Here is a 20,409-nt window from a genome sequence, read left to right as displayed (position 1 = left end):
GAGCCACCTGTGTTTATCTCCAAACCAGTTTATCCAGCTGTCTTTTTTAACGTAATCATCTCATGTAATTATAAATGACTTTAAAAATCATAGCATTCTAGAAGGATTCTGCACTCAGATTGTTTCACTAGCATCTTTATGTTCACCAATAAATATGCCAAAATCAAAATGTGAAACATTTTTAATAAAGATGAGAAATTAAATGTGTGATTTACCCAAGAAAGACAGTGCTGACCTGTAATCACTGTGTACATACTTAAAGGGAAGGCTTCAGTTCTACCTCAGAACACTGACCAAAGCATGCACATCTTATGCTTCACATTAAAATAAAACTATTTAGCTATAGGATTATCATTTGTATGGGTTCCTACGTTAGCTAACTTTTTTGATGAACTGAACACTTTTCCTTCCTTGTCAGGTTGGATAAGAAGGCTTTAACTGGACTAGGAGCTGCATATGCACAGGACTGTGAAGATAGAAATCTTCCCCACCTTCCCACCACCCTTAACTCTTGCGTGGCCTTGTCAAAGGACAAAAATCTCCAGATGCATTACAAAAGACAAGACATACATTTTGGTTTTGCATTTTTTGGTTCTATCTATTTTTATAGGCGAATGATTAGTTTACTCACTTTCATAGTATTAAATGTGTATGCTTAAAGATTCATTTTGGAATTCATATATAAGATCACATTCAGGGCCAGGCACAGTGGCTCGCACCTTTAATTCTAGCACTTTGAAAGGCCGGGGCGGGAGGATCATTTGAGGCCAGGAGTTCGAGACCAGCCTAAGGAACATAGGGAGATCCCCATCTCTACAAAAAATTAAAATATTAGCCAGGCATGGTGGTGTAAAATTATGGTCCCAGCTACTTGGGAGAATTGCTTGAGCCCAAGAGGCAGAGGTTACAGTAAGTGGTGATCATACCACTGCACTCCAGCCTGGGCAACAGAGCAAGATCCTGTCTCAAAAGCAAACAAACAAACAAACAAAATATATACGTACACACACAAAAAAGTATGTATGTGTGGGTGTGTATACATGAATATGTATGTGCGTATATATATAGACACACTCATATATATACACATATATGTGTGGGTGTGATTTTAGCATTTGTAATAGCCTATAAAATATACACATATAATAGTACTGATGGTGGTGATAGTGGTAGTAATAGTAATAATAGTACTGGAGCTACTAGTAGGAATGCTAGGATACACAAACATTTTCAGGCTCTGTGGTTACATTGCTTCCTAAATCCAGGATTTCTATGAATAATGGATTCACAAAATGAAGAATATACCATGAAAATACTAAAATATCAGTTAGGTTTCCTAAATTCCTAAATTACAGCTAACTATTCTGGTATTCCTAGTAGTAACCCCAGTACTGTTATCACTATTACTACCACTACCATCACCATCACCACCACTAACATTATTATATGCTCTTGGTTGATTAACAATTCCAAATTGAGGTAATAAAGGGAAGAACTATACAGGACTTGGTGGGCACTGACTCTCAAATGACTAGGGAATATGATTAATTTAGAGTCAGCAAGTGAAGAACTTCCTAACATTGTTCTCAACATTTTACAACAAATCAAATCTCAGAGGTTGTATATTTTATAGTTAGATGTCTGCCCTCACAGGCAAGTACAGTCTCTTCAAAACCAAAAGGAGCTTTACCTCCTAATTTCCAAACAAAGAAGGATAAGTGAGATTCATAAAAACAGCAGCGAGGAGGGAGACAACACAGTTTAATTGTACACATTTACCCCGAAATTAGAAAAAAAGAATGCTGCTTCTCTCCTGCTCTTAAAATTTGAACAGCTAAAAAAAAGTTAAAAATGTAAAAAAAGTTTACTTCAATTTCATAATGTACATAAAACTTGCTGCAATAACATCTATGATAGATCAATAATGCATGTTATAGTTAGCTGCTTAATTATTCATTTAGGGTGTACTATAAACATGGCATTAACACAAATCCCAGATGTGAAAAAAGCTGAGAAATTCAGGCAATGTAACCAAAATTAAAAGTCATTTTTTCCCTACATAAATGCTAAAATAAGGCAACCAAAAAGAATGTTCATTTGGGGGACAAATCAAAACAGAAGACTTCTTTTTGTTTGCCTTTTTTTTTCACTTTTTATTACCTATGTTTGGTTAATGTTTTGTGCTAGCATTTATTTTTATTTGTCACCTATGACTTTTTGATATTGTCTTATATGTCATTTTCATGTACAGTAAGTATTTGGAAATGAGAGGAGTATTTAGAGCATTTGATTTTAGCATTTGTAATAAATAGCCTATAAAACATACATCATTTCTTGAAATAATTATAAATTTCCTTAGTCAAAATGTCACTTTTTATGTTAAAAAATAGGGGAGATTTTTATGATGTTCCAGAAAATAATTATGTTGGAAGAAATGACTTTTAATTTTGGTTGCAAAGGTTGTTCACTGTAAAAGAAGAGTAGCAGCCAAGGGGGTAAGTGGGAGCTATCTGCCATTCACTGAGTATGTACCCACCAGGCCCAAGAGACACCTCTTTACACTTTGTAGAAAAGCACCTTACAGATAAGCAGCAGCCCCAACCAGAAATAACATATTGGAAAAATACTGAAAATTTTTAAATGAAAATGCACAACTACCCCACTTCCTTCCCCAAGTGGTGGTGATGGTGGTGGTAGTGCTAGTAATAGTAATAATAGTACTGGGGCTACTAGGAGGAATGCTAGAATAGTTAGCTGTAATTTATGAATTTGGAGGGAGATATAGGAAGCTTAACTGATATTTTAGTATTTTCATTGTATCTTCTTCATTTTGTGAATCTAGTATTCATAGAAATCCTGGATTTAGGAATAAAATAGAAAGGAAAATAAAAAAAAAAAAAAACAAGAATAAACAAAACCAAAACCAAATGTAGGGATGTAACCATAAGTCTGGAACTGAATCACCCCCACCAGCCCCATTTAGGCTAAATTATGAAAGCTTGCTAATCAAATGCCTTTGTAAGGGCCATTCAATTCACAACTCTGGAACATGCCTTCAAGTTTCCACAAAGACTAACAGCCAGGCCAGAAACACACAGAGTATCTCAGCATCCGAGTGTCCAGTACCACAAGCCAGGTTATCAAGGCTTTTTGGATTTCATTATTTAGCACTTTCTGGTCAGCAGTCTAGCAGCATTCCATTAAACAAACCTAGCTTCTTTGACATTTGTTACAAATTTCATTAATTGTTAAAATTAATTAGGACACCAGGCAGTATCTTTTGAAGCCAAAATATACATTAGGTAACTTTCTAATGCAAATATATCTTCTGACCTTTGCCAGTAAAATGTAGAAACTAGAAATGAAACAAATATAACATCAGTTGTTTCCACATGGCTACTAGTCTCCAGGATCCTGGAGTCCCACCCTTCTTGTATGCCGCAGAAGAATGCAGGATGTGGGACATAGATACTGCCCCTTGGAGCTCTGTGACCCAGAGCATGGTGACCTCTGTGAGTTGCAGCATCTGGAGCTGCAGATCAAGAATAACTTTCTTGTATGTTTGCTGGGAGGACTGAATGAGATAAATGTGTTTGCAAAATATACACCTAGTGTGGTATCTTGTCACTTAATACACAGCAATTATTATGATTATTAGAAATGTAGGTCCAAATCCTAATTTCATAGGACCAAGTTTCCATTAAGAAATCCTTATTCCTTAAGGCAACAAAGTAAGAAACAGTGTTTTCATTTGGTTTGATTTTTAAAACTGACTGCAATGCATGATTCTGTATAGAAGCCTGGAATAGAAAAAAAAAAAAAGTCAAAAATGGCATGATTAAGACAACTGGAAAAATTTGAAAAAGGTCTATAGATTACATAACAGAGTTGTATTAATTTATATTTCTTGATTTTGATAACTGTAGTGAGCTCATGTAAATGAATATCCATGTTCTTAGGAAAGATACACTGAAATATTCAGGGTAAAGGGGCATGATATCTGTGACTTAAACTCAAATGCTTCAGGAAAACATACACACACACACACACACACAGACACACACGCACACACAACCCACCCCAAACACACACACACCTAGAAAGAGAATAATAAAGCCAATGTAGGAAAACATTAACAATTGGAGAAATTTGTGTGAAGGGTGTATGAGTGTTCATTGTATTATTCTTGCAACTTTCCTGAAACTTGAAGAAATATTAATTAAAAAATAATTAATCAATGGAGGCCGCCCACCAGTGTGAGAAGTGCTGTCTACACATTTAACGGGCCTGATGGGAGGCCCTTCTGGGACTTAACCTTGGACTCCACTCCACTTTCACCTCTCTAGGCTAGTGGCCTGCCCTGTGTGTGGGAATGGCTGCACTGAATTACGTGGACAGTGCTGTAATTATGTCGTCTTCCCTTTCATCTTCCTTGCAGGACTCCAAGTGAGAATGTGTGGAGTGAGCTAATGATTTGCCACCTATCTCTGATGAGTACTATATTATTTGCATCATAATATTTTCATTTCCTCCCCCTGCACATAACGCCACATTGACAGCAAGGTCAGTTAAGTTACTATAAGGGATTTTTAATGAAAACAATTATAAATTTAAAATAACTGTGTTTAAAGCATTTAACAGTCGCTAGGGTCAAGTGATTACAGCAGTTACAAGCCCCATGGGACATGTTCACACCAAAACAAAGTGAATAAATTACCTCAGCTGGCGCATGTAATCACTAAGTGACCACAGGGGTCAGGCAGAGTAGAACCCTGAAGACTTTCACGCAAAACCAATAATGAAAATTTATCAGTCAAAGGTGGGGGCGGGCGTCGAACGTCAAGAATTAGTGAGTCCAGTGATAGACTGGAAGCAGAACTGACTCTCCATACAGCTTGAAGGGCCAGGAAAATGGCATTCAAAAACCCAGGGGACAGATGGAATCAAGATTCCTGGAAACAATATACAGGCAGGCTGGGGGGAGGTGGGGAATTAAGATGAAAGTGATCTGTGGAGTACTGGGAAGTTCAAAGCCAAACCAAATGCCACGTTGGTACAAGGATGACTATCCTTATCCAGAAACCTGTTGCAGGGACTGGAAATGCATTGGGAGGCCTCCTACCTAGGGCAATGAGGGATAGGACAGGGTATTAAAAACAAAATGATCATGTCTAACATTTACATGACATTTGACATCTTCCAATGAGGCGCCTTCAATTTCATCCTCACGACTCTGTGACAACTTCCCCTTGTTGTAGAAAAGAGGAGCCTGAAGCCCAGGGAAGCAATACATCTTTTTTTTTTTTTTTTTTTTTTTGAGTTGGAGTTTCGCTCTTGTTGCCCAGGGCTGGAGTGCAGTGGCATGATCTCGGCTCACTGCAACCTCCACCTCCCAGGTTCAAGCAATTCTCCTGCCTCAGCCTCCCAAGTAGTTGGGATTACAGGCATGCACCACCACACCCGGCTAATTTTGTATTTTTAGTAGACATGGGTTTCTCCATGTTGACGCTGGTCTTGAACTCCTGACCTCAGGTGATCCGCCCGCCTTGGCCTCCCAAAGTGCTGGGATTACAGGCGTGAGCCACCGCGCTGGCCTTTAGAAGCACAACTGCAAAGTGAGGAAAACCAAACACTTACTGGAGGGTTGCTATTTGCTACAGATTCCACTGAGTACATCCTCTCAAGTGGCTCATAATCAAAAGAAGAAACCAAAAGCTCTAAAAGTACTGTGTGCTAATGGTCTGAACATACTGTGCAGGGAAAGCCAGGGCCACTTTCACAACTGAGATTACAATCTCTGAATTGGGCCTTAAAGAATGAACAGAAGTTCACAGAAGAAATGGAACAAGATCGGCAAGCAGGCAGTGGGACCAACATGAGCAAATATTCATTATTCAGCAAAAATGAGTTCAGTGTTTACTACACACAGGGCACTGTGTTTGTGATCTCATCAACAATAAGGAGCAAGAGAGACACGAGTCCTATTCTACGATGCATGCTTTCACTTATTCATTCACTTAATACACATTTTTTGAGCACCTCCTGTGTCAGGCACTGTTGTAGGTAGAGGATGCAATGATAAACAAAACGAGTCCAGACCCTCGCAGAGCTAGCATTCAGCGGAGGAAAGCTAACAATAAAGAAGGATATGCAGAAAGTGGTAAAATAAGAAGACCTCACCAAAGAGGTGGCATTTGAGCAGAAACTGACAGACTGAGAAGATGGTTAAGTACAAACGTTCAAGGTGGGAACAAACTTGGACCAGAAAGTTGCTGTGGTCAAGAAGAGAGAATAAGGGGCTGGGCGCGGTGGCTCATGCCTGTAATCCCAGCACTTTGGGAGGCTGAGGCAGGTGGATCACCTGAGGTCAGGAGTTCATGACCAGCTTGGCCAACATGGTGAAACCTGTCTCTACTAAAAATACAAAAATTAGCTCGGCATGATGACCAGTGCCTGTAATCCCAGCTACTCAGTGGGAGGCTGAGGCAGGAGAATCGCTTGAGTCTGGGAGGCAGAGGTTGCAGTGAGCCGAGATCGCGCCATTGCACTCCAGCCTGGGCAACAAGAGTGGACTCTGTCTCAAAAAAGGAAAAAAAAAAAAGAGACCAAGAACAGGGGAGAAAACAGTAACACACAAGTCCAAAGGGTGAGGAAGTGGCCAGAGAGAAGTGTGGTGGGAAATTAAGGTGGACAGATAGGTTGAACCAGTTCATGAAGAGCTCTGAATGCCACAGTAGACTCTATTCCATCTGTTCACGGTTCCTAAAATGCATTCCACAAAAATATCAGTATGTTGGGAGGGCCCATAACAAACAGATACCAAGTCTTCATCAGTAAAAATGGTGATAACAGCATCAACCAGCCTCAGAGTGTTGTGAGGATTAAATGAGTTAATGCAGGTACAGGGTCAGGCAATAGTGGGTGATCAACGAGTGTTAGTTATTATTATTGGGGGATTCCAGGAGAGATGAATGGCAGGTTGGGGCTTGGCAGTCTTTTTAGGCACCATAGAGGTCAGAACGACACTCAGGAAGTGAAACGAATAAAATGTAGTCATAGTCAGGAGGTTCAGGTACCTGGATTAACGGTACTATGAGTCAAAAGGGGAATTTAAAAGAACAAGCGATATTTGGAGGAGATTTATTTCAGTTTGAGGTATTATTGGTTTTGAGGTGTCTGTGTACCTTCTACCATCTATGTCAAAATATCTGGTCTCCAGTTAGATGCAAGTGTTTGGAAAGAGAGGGAGTGATTAAGATAAAACCAGCACTCCATTCTAACAATAAAACCTCAAATAATTAGAATAATCTCCTAGGTTTTGATAGGCAGACTTAGCCTATGATGAGAAATGTCATCATATCTGAAGGAAAGACAAAGCCCCCAGTCCTAGGCCTCCCACTGACAAATCTGTGCAAAATTGGGCAAGATCTTTGAACTCTCTGAGTTCGAGCTGCCTCATTACAAAATGGGGAAAAAATAATGACAATCAGAGGCTGGATGCTAAATGCAGTGACTTCGCTTCCACATTCTCAGTGCCTCCCACAAAGCAGTAACCTGGCCCTCAGGAGACACTTAGAATATACACAAATAATCTTCGGAGGATGAAGTCCCTTCATGTGCTAGGACACAAGAGTCCTGCTCTAGGATTTAGGGGGCTTCAGTGTTTCCTCTTGGACCACATAGTTTGGAAAAGCTGAGGACTTTTTTGTTTTCAAAGAGCTGCTTTTTTATTTTGTTTAACAGTGATACAATTTTCATACAGTAAAATTCCTAAAAAGTCACCCTTTTCAGGAAAGTGTTTTCCCGGCTTTTCTGCTAAGCTGATGAAGTAATAATTATGTATGTCTTGCCTATGTTTTGTTCTCTTTAGGAGATGGGGAGATTTCCGGAAAGGAGAAAGTAGGAAGCTTAAGAATTTAAGGCTGGAACACAGAGTCAAGTCAGTGACTTCAGCTCTCATGGTGGCTCCAACGTGACCCAGCCTGTCCTTCCACCTTTCTGGATCTCCACCCATTCATCAGTAAGACAAAGATAACACTATCTGCCCGTATCAACTCCCCTGAAACAATATAAGCATTAATGATCTAATATACTCAAAAGGCACTTTGAGTCCTTTGGAGGAAAGATGTCATATAAATTAAAGGCATAATAATTAATGTAATTTAAGAAAATGGCTGCCCATAACACAGCGGATTGGGTTCACATGGATCACAAAAGACGTAGTCATCTTGTCCTCAGGTCACTAATGATCCTTTCTAATGGAACAAAATCCAATCTTACTTATTTGAGCATATTCAACTATGCTGTGTTTGGGTTCATTATTTTCCCCCAAGTACTTTACTTAATTCTGTTATCAAAATTGAACTACACTTTAATTTTGTCCTTATTGGAAAGATGCACTTTTATACAAATTAGACCATGAAGTAATTCATATAGGAAAAAAATTATTCAATGTAAAGAAAGACACACAGATAATAAGCATGAATCAACTGTTACTTGTATTAAGCAAATACTCTTATCCTATACTATTACAGACAAAACAAGCTGTGTTATAGCTACCTGATAGAACATACAGGCAACTCATAGACACCTACTAAAATCCTAGAATTACACACCGCGACAAGGACAACAACGATGATGAGAAAGAGGAAAGAAAAAAAAAAAATAGAAGAAAGGACCCTAAGTGGATTTCTTGAACTAGAAAGAGAAGCTTTCAATAAATCACAACTCTAGGATGGTTGCCAGGAAAACCAAATTATGAATCAAAAACTTAAAAGTATAGCATATTAGATACTGTTTTTGTGAACAAGCTAAAGATTAAGAAACTACTTGAGTATTAAACTCTCAACAGTAAGAATCAGAGATCTTGACTCTAGGGAACCCTCTGGTATATTCTCCTTTGTAAATCATAGGAAGAGTTATCTTATCTGCCCTTCCTAAAGCCTCCTACCTGGCGGAGGTTGCAGTGAGCCGAGATCATGCCACTGCACTCCACCCTGGGATACAGAGCAAGACTAAATCTCAAAAAAAAAAAAGGCTCCTACCTTTACCTCTTTATTAGATATGACTGTTACGTAATCAAAAACTTGCATGACTATAAACATTCCAGTGAGGCTGCTCTGCTCAAATCCTTTCTGAAGTGATTCTTTGGGAAGTGCCAGGTACTTTACTAGAGAAAAGTTGCCAGGTATCAATCTCTATTTTCTATTTTATTTTATTTTTCATTTTTTTGAGATGGAGTCTCCCTCTGTCGCCCAGGCTAGAGTGCAGTGGCCCAGGCTAGAGTGCAGTGGCACAATCTTGGCTCAGTGCAACCTCTGCCTCCCGGGTTCAAGTGATTCTCCTGCCTCAGCCTTTTGAGTAGCTGGGACTATAGGCACACACCACCATACCTGGCTAATTTTTGTGTTTTTTTAGTAGAGACGGGGTTTTGCCATGTTGCCCAGGCTGGTCTCAAACTCCTGACCTCAAGTAATCCACCCTCTTTGGCTCCCAAAGTGCTGGGATTACAAGCGTGAGCCACCGTGCCTGGCCTCATTGTTCACATGTTTTTACAATGAACATGTGAGCTTTCATAATTAGAAAATCGTTTATAGTCTTTTATTTATTTATTTATAATTGAGACAGGGTCTCACTATGCTGCCCAGGTTGGTCTCGAACTCCTGGGCTCAAGTGATCCACCCTCTTTGGCTCCCAAAGTGCTGGGATTACAAGCGCGAGCCACCGTGCCTGGCCTCATTGTTCACATGTTTTTACAATGAACATGTGAGCTTTCATAATTAGAAAATCGTTTATAGTCTTTTATTTATTTATTTATAATTAAGACAGGGTCTCACTATGCTGCCCAGGTTGGTCTCGAACTCCTGGGCTCAAGTGATCCTTAGGCTTCAACCTCAAAATAGCTCAAACTACAGTGTGTGCCACTGCATCCAGCTATCATCATCTTGTAAAACCCTTAAAAGGGTGAAGATTTGCCGGGCGCGGTGGCTCACGCTTGTAATCCCAGCACTTTGGGAGGCCGAGGCGGGCGGATCACGAGGTCAGGAGATCGAGACCACGGTGAAACCCCGTCTCTACTAAAAAAGACAAAAAATTAGCCAGGCGTGGTGGCGGGCGCCTGTAGTCCCAGCTACTCGGAGAGGCTGAGGCAGGAGAGTGGCGTGAACCCGGGAGGCGGAGCTTGCAGTGAGCCGAGATTGCGCCACTGCACTCCAGCCTGGGCGACAGAGCAAGACTCCGTCTCAAAAAAAAAAAAAAGGGTGAAGATTTGCTGCCACTGAGGCTACTCAAAAATATGTGACACAGACTCTCAAATACTACTGAGAGTATCATGGAGAAATTGCAATCTTTATGAAAAGAAATTTGACAATACATAAATTTTTAAAAATACACATCATCTGAAGAAACAATTCTACTTCTAGGAATATATCCTATTAATATAATTAAGGATGTTTGCAAAGAGAGAGCAAGAAGGATGTTCATCACTTCAGTGCAACTAGAATAATAAAAGAATGGAAATACCTTATGTATCTAGCAATAGAGATCTAGCTAAATAAATTAGAGTGCATCAGTGCAACAGAATGCTATGCTGACACAGAGCATGATGTGTTCATTTTTTTAAGTTACAAGATTACACGCATAGTTTTATCAATTTTAAAAAATAGTCCTTAACAAAGGCCCTTAATGGGTGAAGATTTCCTGCTATTGAGGATATTAAAAATAGAAACAAAGTAGAAAAAATTTTGAAATGCTATACACCAAATAGTAAGTAATTACTTTGGAAATATAATTATGGAGGAATGTATATTTTATACTTCACACACATCAAATATTTGGATTTTTATAATGTTATGTGTTACGTAACATGGGGTACCTTAAAATGGCGCCGTACCTTAAGATGGGGCTGGTTCCGGGTTCTTCTCCCCTCCTTGACCCAGCACTGTCTGAACTCGCCAAAGGAGGGCCAATCAGAAAGAAGCATCTCCCGCCTTCCCTTGGGCCCGCCCCTAGCCCAATCCACATAGGCCCAAGGGATATAAAACCCAGCACACCAGCAGCCCTCTCTCTCTTCTCTTCCTTCTCCGCTCGATACCTCCAATAAAGATCTCTTGACCGCGACCGGTGTAGTTTGGTCTCCGCCCGACCCCTTTCATTGGTGCCGTGACTCGGATCAGGACTCCCCACCCTCCTCGTTGGGACCCCGATCCCTTTCGGGCTCAGTCCAGACCGCGGCCTGTCTTCGCTCATTTTCCTGTTCGCTGACCTCTACGCCCAACACCGGCCTCATCTCGGTAAGTCTCCCCTTCCGGTGTCCGACACCAGTCGACTGGCTCCTGCCTCCGCCGCCCACACGGCTGCCGTAAATCCTATTTTAGACTCGGCCTCCAGGGGGCAGGGTTCCCTCCTTTTCCTCCTCACTCACCAGGCCTGGGCCCCTTCCCCTTTCTCGCTCCGAAAATCATGGTACCAGGTGGCCCACGGCCCTCAGCCTCCTAGAGGCCCTCAGTCCTTTCGTTTCTGTGACGACCTACTCGAAGGGTCTGACTCACAGCATGGTCATCGGCTGGTAGGGGACGCCCTGCCCAGCCCTTTGCCATATATTTCCGTAAACCCCCTCTTCTCATAATGGGAGCCTCTGCATCCCTGCCGGCTGACTCTCCCTTACAATGCCTTTTAAATAACTTATCAGCCCTTGGTTTGGCTGCTGATCTCAAACCTACACGCCTCATTAAATTGTGCATTCAAAACTGGCCCACCTACCCCCTAGACAACCAAAACAGATGGCCCACTTATGGGTCCTTTGATCCCAGCCTTCTCCGGGATCTCTACAACTATTGTCAGCGAACAGGAAAATGGGCAGAGATCCCCTACGTTCATGGCGTCTTTCTTCTACGGGACAAACCCAACCTCTGCCTCCCTTGCAAGCTGCAACACCTTATCGCTGTTCTCAAGCTACCAACCTCTCCTTCCGCTCCCGACTTTGATCCGGCCGACGAACCTCCCCCCCCCATACCACCACCCTCCACCTCATCTTCCAGTCGCCGCTCAACCGGCTGAAACCGGCTACCAACCCGGACCACAGGAAGAACCAAACTGCTTACGCCCCGCTCTCATGCATCTCCTAAGTCCTCTTCTCTGGCTTTTCGCCTCTCACATCTTTACACTTTCCTCCGCCGGCAGGCCCTCTTCCCAGCCCTATTCTCACTATGATAGAAAACGGCTGGGACCCTCTTTTCCACATGTTCCACTTCGCCGTCTGGCTCCCACATCAACAAACACACCCCCTTCCTATATTATACCACTAAAAACAACGCCTCCTCCCGAGCCATACATATCGACAACCCCGCCGACCCGGTCTGGGGCCAGTCAGTTACAGGAGGCATATATCCCAGCAATGCCTGGGCATATCCAACTCAAACCATAACTATTTCCCGTTCCCTCAAAGAGTCCATCTCTAACCAAACCTTTAACCAGCTTCTCCTCAGAAACTACCAGCTCCTAGCGACTTGTGAAGACACGGCAGACTCCAGAGACAGTCTCACACCCTGCTGACCTTTTAAACGGCCAACGACCAGCAACAGATACCCAGGATTGGGCGGGGGAGAGGAGGTAGGCCTGCCCTCGCACCCTAAATTAACTGCCATCTTCTTTTCTCTTCGGGCAGACCAAACTCTACCTCTAGTACCCCAGATGGCTACAGCAAGCCGATTCTACCAATTCTAAGACACCCTTCGCTCAGACAGCTGGCTCATCGCCAACCCATCCCTGCCCCTCAACTGGCTCACGGCACTGGAGGACAAGGAACATTCATGGACTTCACGTCTAACGAAGTCTTCATGTATAGCGCCATGCACAACCCTGACAGTTCTCCCTGTGCCCCCTCCCCACAGCGCCCCAACTCAGCAGGAAGCAGCCAGATGAACCACGATGCCCATTTTCCCCCATTTAAGAAAACAAAAAGGGAGGAATGTTAGGTAACATGGGGTACCTTAAAATGGCGCCGTACCTTAAGATGGGGCTGGTTCCGGGTTCTTCTCCCCTCCTTGACCGGGCACTGTCTGAACCCGCCAAAGGAGGGCCAATCAGAAAGAAGCATCTCCCGCCTTCCCTTGGGCCCGCCCCTAGCCCAATCCATGTAGGCCAAAGGGATATAAAACCCAGCACACCAGCAGCCCTCTCGCTCTTCTCTTCCTTCTCCGCTCGATACCTCCAATAAAGATCTCTTGACCGTGACCGGTGTAGTTTGGTCTCCGCCCGGCCCCTTTCATTATGTGTATCTTACAATGAAAGTATTCTTCTTGGGAAAAAGTATTTTAACCACATTCAGTGATGTGAAAAGTGGTTCATAATATATTATTGAGATGAAAAACAGACTACAAAGCAATACAACTGTAAGACTTGTATTTTGGTAAAAGATATTTGTGTGTGTGTGTGTGTATTTATTGAAGACATTCTACATGAATTCACACTAATGTTAACAGTAGCTACGTCTGTTCATAGGTAATTTTGTTTTCTTGTTTTCACTTATCTCTAAGTTAAAAGGAATGCACATGTATAACATATATTATAAGAATAAAATAAACAGCTTAGGCGGTGAAGGTTTTTCCTAAAGACCAGCTCCAAAACTTTGGGCCTATAGCAGGATCACTAGGAAGGAAATATAGTCTTCTGAGAGGGGCAAAAATTGATTTGTATGTCTGCAATCTGGAATGTTGGTTACAGTCACACTGTTACAGCCACGTCTAACAAAATGCTCTTACAAATATGAATAACCCTCTTCTTGAGATTTTCCTTGAAGCATTTTTGTTCTCCCTTTTAGGGCTGGAGAAACTGAAGCTCGGAACTATTAAATGACAATCCAGACCAAAGAAAGGCCATAATTGAAAGGCCATAATTAAAAGTTCATGGCAATGATGCTGTGTTAAAAGGAATTTTTGACTGACTGGATTGTTATATGTAAACTGTTGACTGAAAGAATAGACCACCCAAAAACTCTATCTTTCTAATTATAAAGTGGGAAACTCAACAGCAACAATATACCCTTCTTATTTCTGCACAGTATATAGGAATCACCAACAACAGCCAATGGGATATTGTAAGTTCTTTGAGAATAAAAGAAAAAGGAAGTGGAGGGAAGGATTAGGCACTATACATACATAATTTTAAAGTTTGGCCAAAAGCGGAGGCAGGAAAAAACATCTTGTACCTTTATGTTCATCCACTCACTCAATGATTCAACAAACATTTGTGTACATCAACAATGTTCCAGGCCCTATACTCAGAACAAGGCATACCAAGAGCATTCATTATGCACACTGCTGTCTGGTAAGGCAGAGAAACAAACAATGGCATAGCCATGGGAAGGGATGCACAGATGGGTGACTGATGTGTTACGGAAAGTAGCTTACTGTGAAAGAGAACCTGTCACAAAGGATGAGTTCTCCTAGAGACGGTTATTCCAGGAAGTGGGAACAGGGTTTGCAAAGGGAAAGAGGTGTGAAGGTACATGTTGAATTTGAAGAACGGGAAGAAACTGGGTATGGGCATAAGGGAAAATCAGAAATAAGGAGGTGGATGTGCAATCAAACGATGAGATCTTCTAACGCCCATTTGTGTAGCATCCATGAGCATAACTGCAATATTCAAGAAGGCTACCAAAAGTATTCTGAAGATGAAAGCACAACAGGGATGAAATCGATGAACAGTAAGTAATCTCAAAGAAGCACAGGTGGAAGGAACACAGGGCCAACGTGCAGGAAGGCCACACATGGTAAGAGGCCTTGCAAAATGTACCTTTAGAGAATGTGGTATTAAAAGCCACTGATGTTCAAGGCAATAAAAATAATAGCATTTTAACTGACAGGTGTTTTATCTAGTTCACAAGTTTATTTTTAAGTCAAGTCTGGGATTGGTATGCATTTTTGCCAAGATAAGAAGGAAAATGTTATTAACTATTAGGTGGCAGGGTCCCAGTTCAACTCACCAAAGCCTATTCATGGCTTACCTAGAACACAGCTAAAATGTTAATGAGACAATAGGAGCTGACTATCCCTTTATAAAGTATTTCTTTAAGAAGGATTCATCTGTACCTCTTTCCATACACTCTGGCAACAAATCTTTGGCAATAAGAAGCCACCTGTCCCTCTGACCCTGGACTGGATCCCCTGACAGGTTGTCTGGGCAAATGGAGGACTGGGATGTCTGATTAGCCAGACTGGGAAGAGATGGAAAACAGGGGCTCTGTCACTCCCTCCAGCTGTCTGATATAGGGATTCAAAGTTTCATTCCTCAGTCCATGGTAGAGATTTGGGAGGAAAGGGGTCAATGGGGTGGTAGCTGCAGTTTTTAGAATATCCTGATCATTTCAAGTTGTTCATAAGTGGGAAATACTTGCCAAATAGACGATATTTCCAGGCTACTATCAGTAGCTACTCATTTCCAGGACTGGTCAATGAAATGCTAATGTCATAACATAATTTAGACTATTCTTTGGAGCTTACGTGACTGGCTGCATCTGTAGAATTCTTTACGGGTATTTGCTTTGTTGTAACTCACCAAAACTGTCTACACCAAATGGTGTGAATACTTCTCTACCTCATAATGCTCTTCCATCGGCCAGCTTACGTAGAGAGGCTGTGCCACAAAACAGCTTTCTCAGGAAGTAAACCACCTTAGGCCCTGAACATATGTATGTGTAAGTACTTGTGTTAAAAGGAGGCAGTTATTCAAAGAACCATGGTTTTACCCAGGATGTAGTTCCTCCAACAGATTTCAAGCCCCACTCTGGGAATAGAGATAAGGAAATACACTTGGAAACTGGAGTCTGATGGATGTAAGTCCAAATCCTGAGGTCACTGCTGAACTGTTAAGTTTACCAAGGCTCAGTTTCCTCACAAGTTAAAAGGAAGCTAATAATACCTACTTCACAAGTTATTGTGGGGGTTGTATGAAATAACACATGTAATGCACGGGTATAGCATCTGGACCTTACCTCCCATAGACAATACATGTTAATACATGTTAGTTCACCCACCCCATCCTGCCCCATCCAAATTCTATCCCAACTTGGCTATTAATTATCTGAGAAACTGTGGACAATTCATTAAATCTCTCCAGTCTCAGTTTCCACTTCTACCAGATTAGGTGGTGGGACTCCATGGCCTTCAAGGCCTCTTCCTGTCCTAACATTCTGTCTGGTTAGTGTCACTGTTATAAGGGAGGCTCATTTTTATACATTTTGGTGCTCCCTCTTTACACTCTGGATCCCTCTTTAAATGCCCAGGGCCAGGTCTTTTTAACTTCTTCTTTTGGGATTCTATGCCACTGGCTCTGTTGGTTTCCTCTACTCTATTAGTTGAAAGTTGTGTATAGGCCAGAGGTTGTTCTAAGAACAGTATGAGCTTTATCACAGAGCATATCCTCACAACCACCGTAAGGTGTATTATCATTATGATGCCCATTTTAGAAATGAGCAAATCAAGGCTTGAGAGTTTACACAACTTAACAAAGGTAGTGAATTCAAAACTGGCTAGGTCTCCCCAGTTGCTCATAATCATTACATGTTATACTCCCCTTCCATCCTGTAGTGATATCTGGTTTGAGTTCAATCTTCTTATGACCTAAGATGAAGCTGTGCTCGATTATCTGATAAATTACATATATTAATAACTTTGCCTGTTACTCCCGCTAGGTGACATATGTACAGATTAACCAGGGACCATCATCTCTGAACCAACAAAGAACTCATGATGGGACTCCCAGGCCTTGCAGCTGCTAAGTCAAGGGTGAGATTTAAGATGGGCAGAGCTTAAACACATCTTTCAAATATGTGCAATATTAGCACATAGTCAAACAGCTACTCAACTTCCACATGAAGCTGCCAGAAACTACAGCACTTTCTAGTACAAGCCTCAAATCTGCATGCTTCTAGATGCCACAAGCCCTGTCATAATATCACAGAATGACAAAGGAAAAGGGCTCACACTTTGGAGTCAGACAGCCCCACGTCTACTAGCTGAGTGTACTTGGGTGGATACTCAGCCACTATGAGCTTCTTACATACTAAATGACCTTGGGTAAAATGGGGATAACATTAGCAACATCAGAAGGATGTTACAGGTATAGAGGGAGTGCCTGGCCTATAGTAGAAACAAATTGGCTCAGAGACAGAATAAAGGAGCTTGGGGGACAGTCAGGTTGTTTTCAATAATCAGGGTAGTCTACACTAGAGTAGAAAGCTAGAAATCAGAGATTCAGTGGACTCTAAATGCCTACCAAATCTGAGAGACCCATGCCCCACTGACAGTTGGATGCACTATTATGGAAAAAGCCCTAAAGCCCTAGATTGATCTGACCTCTGACTCCACTCCGCCAGGCCACCTGGCAGCTGCTGCTAGAAGCACCCTTTCAGAAAGGGTCCTGATTGAGCCAAGTGGTAGAGTGTTATCACACACCATCTCTTACCCTCTGAGCACCATGAGGTTGCCTGGGTAACAGTGAGCTATTCTTGGCCTTCTCTATGGGATCCCAACTTCTCTAACCATATCCCAGGGCTCCCTTCGATCTCACATTCTGCACCCCATGCTGAAACCTCTTCCTCCTGTCTCACCAGATCATAGGGGAAATGAGAAGAGAAGGCACTGACCATGCAGCTGTGCCTTGGCATTTTATTTCCTTATCATTGTATTTCCTCAGTTATGGCACATTTCCATTTATGGAGTACTTTCCCTTATAAAATCTCCCAGTGTTTACTTCTAATCTACTAAATAATTCCTCTGGCCTCTTCTTGTTTTTACCCTTTAAATATATGTTGATGGTTCATTCGGCACATTCCCCATTCAGTTATTAATGGCCCACAAAAACTTACTAGCAGCAATCATTTACTGATTAATCTACACAACAATCCAGAAAGACAGGTAGTATTAATCCTTCGTCCTGCAGAGGGAAACCAAGGGGAAAAGAGAGGTTAGCTCAGTTGCCCAAGGTCAGTGGCTAAACAAGATTATAACCAGCCCTAACCTGTCCTCCATTTCTATAAACACTTCCCACAGTGCTGTTGTCTTCCTTTAAATATCAACATTGTCAACGCAGCTTGATAATTTCTGTGTTGAAATTACACTGACACAGACTAGTTTAAAACTCTCAAGATTTACACAACAATAATTTTAACTGCTAATAGTTCATGGATAAAAGTTGCTAAAATAAAGAGATTATTGTAGAGGAAAAATAAACAGAAGTGAAAAGATCTGGATTTAGAACCAACTCTGCCACTATGAAACTGAAAAAATCACTTAACTTCTCTACATCTCTGTGTCATCTGTAAAAATGAGATTATGCTAAATAATATTTAAAATATCTTGCCATTTTAAATAACATGATTAAGTACCTACTAAAACAGCACAAAATATAAATGCTCCAACATCCAATGCTGCCAAGACCATGGTAAAACTGGTACCTATATATATATTCATTCACTGCTAGTGAAACACACAGCTACAGTGCCCTTGGAAAGCAAGATGCCAACATGTAGCAAAAACCATAAAGAATTTCATATCCTTTGACTTAGCAAATTAAGTATAGTATTTTTCCCTAAGAAATAAATCAATAGAAACAAAATGACATACACAAATAAGAATGCACATTTCAGTGCTAGCTACCAGAGGAAAAATTATTATCAATTTAAATGCTCATTTTTAGAGAGATGTCTTATTAAAGAAAGGCATAGCCAACCATATGATTGCCATGCTGCTATTAAAAAGAATAAATATGAAAATTATGCAAAAACATTTTAAATCTTACCAATAAATACTATTAAATGAAAACAGCCAAAAGTCAAAGAGCAGATATGTACTCAGATGTCAACCATATAAAATACCATATGAAATGTGAATAGATGAGCAAAGTCACATGAAAAACCAAAATAATCATGTTATTAGTTAAGTTTATCGCTTACAATTCTAAAATATTGTCTTTCCATTAACACATATGTCTTATCATTTAATCAAAAACTTAAAAATTTTTCAAACCATGCTTTAGTTTGATGGAAAACAAAATTGTAAAGTTTTTGCCTAAATCTCCCAAGTTATTTTTGTTGGCTGACATATTATTGACGATGTTATGCTCCCAGAGTGATGTCTGCTCTTTACTATATAATTCTTTCGTCTTTAGAGATTCCAAAACCTCAGAAGATTTGCACTTCTTTCCCTCCGCTAAGAGGAACCAGGATCCAATATTTTGCAGTAACTGACCGGTGGGTGCCTCCATAACACCCGGAAAATTGCTATTATCCTTTTTACAGGATACAGGGCAATTTCACATCCCAAGTTTTTACTTTACAGTAATACGTCTCATGTTTTCAGGGGTCTTAGAACACCCTCCAGCTCACTTAGGAAATCTGCTCCCAAGCAGCACTGTGCTATAGGAACTTTGTTTCATATAAGGACTTTTATATCCCCCTTCATTTCTTAGAAATGTTCTCTTACTAGTAGGTCATTTGTATATCTTTGCTTATAATATCTGGGGAAAAAAAAGATTGCAGAGCCAATGAATTAAAAATATGATTCTAGGTCTCCTGTGTGCCAATGAATGCCCTCATTAAAGCAGAATGAGTGAGATGAGATCGGTTTCAAAGCTTTCCATCCCTTTGCCCCAGAGCGGCCAAGGCCAGGCACTGAAAGGATGCACAGTAAAATTAAATATCTAAAAATTCATCTTTAATTAACAGAATTGGATTAAAGCTAGACACCACCGCATATCATACGAGAAATGGCTGAGCTGGCTTCCAAGTGCTCTAATTCAATTAGGACGCAGTGAGTGACACTGGGACGGGAAAGGTTAATTGGGGCCGCCAGAACGCAATCATTCCTTACCTAACCAGTCATTAAACTTCTTAACCTCTGAGGGCAGTCCCAGCTCGGTGAAATCGCCTGTGTGGAGAAGGATGTCCCCATAAGGCATCTGGATACCATCTGTTCTGGAGTGTGTGTCTGAGATGCAGACAAACCGCGTGTGGCCCGCTGGTTTTGGAGTGTCATATGGGATGGGGTCGACCCTAAAGTAGACATAACAGATCCCATAACAGTTAAACATATTAGAACCCTTGAAATTGTCATCGCACATACATATTTATTATTATTCGTAAATGCACCCAGACAAACTGATGCAGAGGCAGAAGGGCCGATTGTAATTAAGGACACTTCTGGGTGTAAAGGAGACAGCATCACCCATCTACAAACCCACTGGACAAATTCAAAAAGACTTACTTACCTGGTAGGAAAATTAAAAGGAAAGAATATCTTACATATAGATTTGAAATAACCCAGGAAACTGACAGAGTGATTAATGGTGAAGTTTAGGGATATTGAATCTCAACTGGGAAAGCAAAATTATGCTATTTCTCTCTCATCATGC

At 41.2% G+C, this 20,409-nt stretch overlaps 1 protein-coding gene across 5 annotated transcripts in view; it reads right to left on the bottom strand.

The window, feature by feature from the left end:
• Window positions 1-20,409, bottom strand: part of MPPED2 (metallophosphoesterase domain containing 2) — a 210,675-nt gene that overhangs the window by 140,293 nt on the left and 49,973 nt on the right. For all 5 annotated transcript variants that reach the window (XM_055282056.2, XM_055282053.2, XM_055282057.2 and 2 more), the window contains exon 3: window positions 19,869-20,050. In XM_055282056.2, the coding sequence (XP_055138031.1) occupies window positions 19,869-20,050 (182 nt within the window). The remainder of the gene's footprint in view (window positions 1-19,868; window positions 20,051-20,409) is intronic.

The sequence above is a fragment of the Symphalangus syndactylus genome, chromosome 6, assembly GCF_028878055.3.
Source record: "Symphalangus syndactylus isolate Jambi chromosome 6, NHGRI_mSymSyn1-v2.1_pri, whole genome shotgun sequence".
Classification (NCBI taxonomy): domain Eukaryota; kingdom Metazoa; phylum Chordata; class Mammalia; order Primates; family Hylobatidae; genus Symphalangus; species Symphalangus syndactylus.
The sequence above is the reverse complement of the archived record's forward strand: the minus strand, read 5'-3'. Positions and strand labels throughout refer to the sequence as shown.